The sequence below is a fragment of the Podarcis gaigeae genome (genome assembly GCF_964106915.1).
Source record: "Podarcis gaigeae genome assembly, chromosome: 13".
Lineage (NCBI taxonomy): Eukaryota > Metazoa > Chordata > Lepidosauria > Squamata > Lacertidae > Podarcis > Podarcis gaigeae.
The window spans coordinates 46,152,079-46,158,687 of NC_139689.1; the positions used below are offsets into that span (position 1 = coordinate 46,152,079).

The 6,609-nt window shown below is 46.5% G+C and overlaps 1 protein-coding gene across 1 annotated transcript; it reads right to left on the reverse strand.

Annotated features, from left to right (window-relative positions):
- Positions 1 to 347: 347 nt before the first annotated feature.
- Positions 348 to 6,058, reverse strand: LOC310830258 (growth-regulated alpha protein-like). Its single transcript, XM_083710013.1, has 4 exons — positions 5,920 to 6,058; positions 3,210 to 3,336; positions 3,013 to 3,097; positions 348 to 1,452 (listed from the first exon to the last, which is right to left on the reverse strand). Exons 1-4 carry the CDS (start codon positions 5,999 to 6,001, stop codon positions 1,447 to 1,449), a joined length of 300 nt encoding a protein of 99 aa, XP_083566139.1. The 5' UTR covers positions 6,002 to 6,058; the 3' UTR covers positions 348 to 1,446.
- Positions 6,059 to 6,609: the final 551 nt, after the last annotated feature.

A 6,609-nucleotide genomic window follows, 5' to 3' on the forward strand; every position in this document is an offset into this window, starting at 1 on the left:
AGCTCAGCCCTGAAGGTTTTCTTGGTTTTGATGCTGATTCGATTAGCAGAAACGAGGGAGAGGCTTTTCTGTGGTGGCCCCTTCTTTAATGGAATAGCCTCTCCTCGGAACTCTAATAAGCTCCAACTTTGGTTCTATTTTTGTGTTTGTTAAAAACATGTGTGTTCTCAATCTTTTCTGTGTTTCCTTAAGGTCAGGAATTAATAGTGCCCTTAGGGTTATCAACTGCATTTTAAAAAAATGTACTTTCCCTGTTTATTTGTTTTAACATTTGAGTTAATTGGTAGTGTATAAATAAAAATTCAACAACAGACACTGAAAGAAAAATGTAGTTCAATGCACTATAATTAGAAAAAAAATATTTTTATTTTTATACAGAATGTGTGGCATTCCACAGTTAAACAGATAAGAAAAGGAATTTATGATCCAGAGACACAATGATAAAATGCTCATTCCCTAAAAAAAACATGGCAGTATGCCATACATTGAAGACATGAAATATCCAAGTGTATATAGAACATCACTGTTCTTTACAAGGTTTTTTTAAATAAAAAAATCCTTATTTAAATATACTCATTAAGCAAAGTACATTAAGCAAAATTCATTCCATAGGTTCATAGCCAGGTTTTCAGCAATAATGTCAGTGAGTTGTACCTTCACAGCAATGGGCCAGTGTGTCTGGCTATAAACCAGAAGGCTAGTGGTTCACGCCCACCCAAGGACAGCTGTGGGCAAGATTCCTGAATTCCAGCGGGTTGGACTAGATGACTCACAGCGTCCCTTCCAACTCCACAATTCTATGAATATATGTGTAATAAAAAATGTGCCAGGGCTCTTGTGCCACTCCCATTCATTTCAGCGGGGACTGCCCAGAAGACTATTAGCTGAATGGCACTCTTTGGCATTTTATCGATATACAGTGGTACCTCGGGTTAAGAACTTAATTCGTTCTGGAGGCCCGTTCTTAACCTGAAACTGTTCTTAACCTGAGGTACCATTTTAGCTAATGGGGCCTCCCACTGTCGCAGCACGATTTATGTTCTCATCCTGAAGCAAAGTTCTTAACCCGAGGTACTATTTCTGGGTTAGCGGAGTCCGTAACCTGAAGTGTCTGTAACCTGAAGGGTATGTAACCCGAGGTATCACTGTACTTAATAGAGAATATTTCTAACCACCCCCTCCCGTTGCAGAAACAGTGCTCAGTGTACATTCAGTTGGCTTTGCAGAATACATAACAGTGGCATCTAGCGTGCTGAATCCATCAGGCGACCGGCTATAGCTACAGGTAGCAATAAATACATTCCGATCAGTTTCGATAATAAATATGAGTGGATAGTTGTAAAGTGGTTCAGTTCTTAAGGTGCTCAACATCCAGCTTCTCCAAACAGAGGCTTTCCACAACCGCTCCGTACAACATGCCCGGAGCATTTTTCGCAGCTTGTCGTGTTAGGGCTGAAACCAGAAAAAGGAAGAGATATATTTATGCAAATGAGAAGGTGAGAAACTGCAAAGCTTGTTGCCTCACCTGACCTTCTGAAAGCACTTCAAGCTGAGACCCAGTAGGTACATGTCATCATGAGCTACATATTGCCTGAATGATTTAATTTAATTTCTTATTTATTTCATTTATTTAATTTAAACTTATTTAATTTCAAATGAGGCTGTATACCACCCTGATACCTTTTATAATACGGCAGTACAGAAATCCATTTTATAAATAAAATGGACTGGTGCCATTAATTTGGGTTTCCCACAATTGTTTTCAGCAATAAAAAGCAGGGGGGGGGGGAGGCTCCCAGACACAGAGCTTAATAATAATATTTTTTTAAAAAAATTATTTGTATCCCGCCCTCCCCAACTGAAGCCAGGTCAGGGCGGCTAACAACAGTAGAAATAACACAGTTTACATAAAATCATAATTAATTAATTGAAATACATTCTAAAATCAATTCATTCTAAAATCAATTCAGAGTCAAATTAATGGCAACCATTGGGCTAGAGTTCTATGAGGTTTACAGAAGGAGGGGGTCAGACCAAAGGCCTGGTGGAACAGCTCTGTCTTGCAGGCCCTGCGGAAAGATATCAAGTCCCGCAGGGCTCTAGCCTCTTGTGACAGAGCGTTCCACCAGATCGGGGCCACGGCCGAAAAAGCCCTGGCTCTGGTTGAGGCCAGCCTAACCTCCCTATGGCCCGGGACCTCCAAGATGTTTTTATTTGAAGACCGTAAGGTCCTCCGTAGGGACGCGGGTGGCGCTGTGGGTTAAACCACAGAGCCAAGGACTTGCCGATCAGAAGGTCGGCGGTTCGAATCCCCGCAACGGGGTGAGCTCCCGGTGCTCGGACCCTGCTCCTGCCAACCTAGCAGTTCAAAAGCACGTCAAAGTGCAAGTAGATAAATAGGTACCGCTCCGGCGGAAAGGTAAAAGGCGTTTCCGTTCGCTGTTCTGGTTCGCCAGAAGTGGCTTAGTCATGCTGGCCACATGACCCGGAAGCTGTACCCCGGCTCCCTCGGCCAATAAAGCGGGATGAGCGCCGCAACCCCAGAGTCAGTCACAACTGGACCTAATGGTCAGGGGACCCCTTTACCTTTAAGGTCCTCCATGGGACATACCAGGAGAGGCGGTCCCGTAGGTATGGGAAAGCACTCTCCTGCACCCAGAAATGCAGCCCCAAAAGGAAACCCTGAGACGAGCCCTGAGATTTCCACTATGCATCCCAAATGATACAGTGGTACCTCCGGTTAAGTACTTAATTCGTTCCGGAGGTCCTGAAACTGTTCTTAACCTGTAGCACCACTTTAGCTAATGGGGCCTCCCGCTGCTGCCGCGCCGCCAGAGCACGATTTCTGTTCTTATCCTGAAGCAAAGTTCTTAACCTGAAGCACTATTTTTGAGTTAGCGGAGTGTGTAACCTAAAGTGTATGTAACCTGAAGCGTATGTAACCCGAGGTACCACTGTATTGCAAAGGCCGCGTCCTGCGTGCGGCTCCTTCCCAGTGCATTCTGTAGTTACCTTTGCCATAATCTTGTTGACAATTAGCTTGACCCACGGCGCTTGGGGGTCTAGGCAGACTTTCCTCCCATTGTTCAGGGTGGCTCTGTTCAAAGGAGGGGAGAGAAGGCAGAGAATTGAGCTGGTGAGCGAAGAAGGGGCTTTTTGCACAGCACACAGTCACAAAGGAGGTCATGGGCCCAGGCCAGGACACTTACATGACTTCAGGAACGACGCAGTGAGGTCCCTCGGGGAGGAGAATGACGGAAGCAATTTGCTTGCGTGGAATTGCACGGGAGACCGTTTGGATGCATTGGCACCGTAGCTCCCCGGTCATAGGAGCAGCTGCGGAAGGAGAGCGCAGAAACTTAACAATGCAACCCTAGGCGTATTTACTGAGAAGCAAATGACAAAAGGTATCTTTTCCCGGCTTCCGCCCAGGAAAAGATACCTAGCGCAACCACACCGAACGCTTAACCCAACCTCCCTCTAACACAGGGGTCAGCAAACTTTTTCAGCAGGGGGCCGGTCCACTGTCCCTCAGACCTTGTGGGGGGCTGGGCTATATTTTTTTTGGGGGGGGAAGGGAATGAACAAATTCCTATGCCCCACAAATAACCCAGAGACGCATTTTAAATAAAAGCACACATTCTACTCATGTAAAAACACCAGGCAGACCCCACAAATAACCCAGAGATGCATTTTAAATAAAAGGGCACATTCTACTCATTTAAAAACACGCTGATTCCTGGGCCATCCGTGGGCCGGATTTAGAAGGCGATTGGGCCGGATCTGGCCCCCAGGCCTTAGTTTGCTTAGTAAAGGTAAAAGGACCCCTTAGTAAAGGTAAAGGGAGCCGGCGTACAGCTTCCGGGTCATGTGGCAAGCATGACTAAGCCGCTTCTGGCGAACCAGAGCAGCGCATGGAAACGCCGTTTACCTTCCCGCCGGAGCGGTACCTATTGATCTACTTGCACTTTGATGTGCTTTCGAACTGCTAGGTTGGCAGGAGCAGGGACCAAGCAACGGGAGTTCACCCTGTCACGGGGATTCAAACCACTGACCTTCTGATCAGCAAGTCCTAGGCCCTGTGGTTTAACCCACAGCGCCACCTGCATCCCCTTCAACAGTATAGGCACCATCCAATCAAAGACGCTTTTAAAATTTCACCGCTGTTTGACTTGAGATGCCCAGCTCTGGCTAGATCATGTATTAGGATTCCTGTGAGAGGTTTAGTGCTGTGGCCCTACCTTATTCATGTACCCCTATGATGTTTTAGTTCATAATTCTGTATTGTGTTTTATTTCTGTGTTTTATTTCTGACTATCGGTCGAATAAAGGAAATTGATTGATTGATTTCAGGTGCCTAGTCTTAGAGCAGGGGTAGGCAACCTAAGGCCCAGGGGCCGGATGCGGCCCAATTGCCTTCTCAATCTGGCCCGTGGACGGTCTGGGAACCAGCGTGTTTTTACATGAGTAGAAAGTGTCTTTTTATTTAAAGTGCATCTCTGGGTTATTTCTCTGGTGTTTTTACATGAGTAGAATGTGTGCTTTTATTTGAAATGCATCTCTGGATTATTTGTGGGCCATAGGAATTCGTTCATTTATTATTATTTTTTCAAAATGTAGTCCGGCCCACCACATGGTCTGAGGGATGGTGGACCGGCCCACGGGTGAAAAAGGTTGCTGACCCCTGTCTTAGAGCTTTGGCCTTTAGCACAACTAAGGTCCCTGCATGGTTATTTTCAACAAATGAAGACCGAAGGTCTCTGGAACCTGATCATTACATAATCAGCCTTGGAACAGAAGTGTAGCAAAGCCCTCTGCAAACATTTGCTGGGAATGGGTGATGGGGTGGGGTGGGAGGCTTCTGCTCTCAACCTCAACATGTTCATAACGGTGTGAAAATAGCCTGAGGTTTCATGCCTGTCCAATCAACTTGCCTTAACTAACTACTAAATATGCAGAAGTCAGGAGCAGAGACAGTTCCTGTCAAAATTTTCAACTTCTCCAAATTAAAAAACACACACGAGGGTTCTAAAAAGCTGTAGCATGACTTGGGAATGCAAAAGGTATTTGGGTGAAATTTAGTTTTGCTTGTCAAGTAAAAAAGCATGTAAAATTGCATAGGAATAATAAAAAAATGATAGCCAATTATTTGCAGCGATGGCGCTGCTGACCTGACATTTTCTGAAGGTGAAATAACAAATTCTTTGGGTTTCTGAAAGCAGTTCATCATCAAACAGAGTCCTATGAAGCTAGATATTATCCAATCACAAAAAAGCAGATTTGAATCCCTCACCTCTGAAAGCATATTTTTAATAACCCCCCCCATAAATCACCCCCTAAAACGACACACCTTATGGTACAACTGCACCTCTCTGCCCTCCATTTATCCAGCAAAAAAGCAACTTTACTGTGAACAGCCCAGAGGTGAAGAGCTCCTCTGAGCGTGAGCAGAGTTCATCTGCCTCACAAAACACAGCAAATCCACAGACAGTCGGGACGGGGGACTGGGAGCTGGGTTTACAAAATTTCCAAGTCGGAAAGCAGGGCATCTGCTATCTCCCATCACCTCGGTTTCAGAAGCTGCTTCCCACCCGTCGCAGATCTTAAAGTCATCTTTAGGACCTTTCAGCGAAGTCTGCCTCTCTACCAACCATCCAGCCGGCTTTTTGGGTTTCCTTTCCCTCCCCTGAACGCGGCTTTAAATTTGCAACGGAGGCTCCGACGGTGCCTCCGGGAGCTTGCGGAGTTTCCTCGCCCCCGACGGCTGCCCAAAAGGATGGATTTTGGAGCCTAGCAGAGCTTCCAGGAAACCCCGGTACCTGCCCCGCTGCATGCAATCGCCCACCACCCCTGAAATGAAAATGGGCGCCGAAAGGATGCTAATGGACCGCCCCGTCGATGCACCTGAGGTTAACATACCCTGGCTGTGCGAAGCGCTCCCGGCTAGCAGCAGGAAGACCAGCAGGCCGGCCACGCAGGGGACTGGACGGCACGGATTCATTGTTGCGGATGCGGATGCGCTCAGATCCCCGACGTGATACTGCAGCGGCCGCCGAGACGCTCTGACCTGCTCTGTCGCGCCGGCCGGTCTTTTATGGTCCCCAGCTGCTGCGATCCCCGCCGCCGCCGCGGAGGGGCGCTCGAGGGACGAGTCCCGCCCCCTTCCCTGCGCACCGCCTTGGCATTGGGCGTCGGGTGAGAGATGCGACGGAGCGGTCCTTGCGAGGGGCAGTTCCCCTCGGAAGCAGCAGGTGTCGCTGTCCGCGGAACCAAATGAGAGATTGATTTTAGTTTTTTAGTTTTTATGTTTTTGAAAAGTTTTTATTATTAAAATAATTCAGCATCAATACACACGTACTACAAATATAAAAGCATACAAATATACATTCCATACAATCCGTCATCAATGCCTGTTTTTCATTCTGGCTCCAGATTTTGCTTTATCTACCGGAGTTCTGTGTGTAACTGATTTTATTTGTGGCGCATTGCCTCCCTCCGATCGTGCATCGAACAAATCAAAATAAATAATAATTCATTTTTTCCCCTCCAAAACCAGCAAGATCAAGTATTCCAAAAGGAATGGAGTAAATTTATAGGATATCTGAAAGA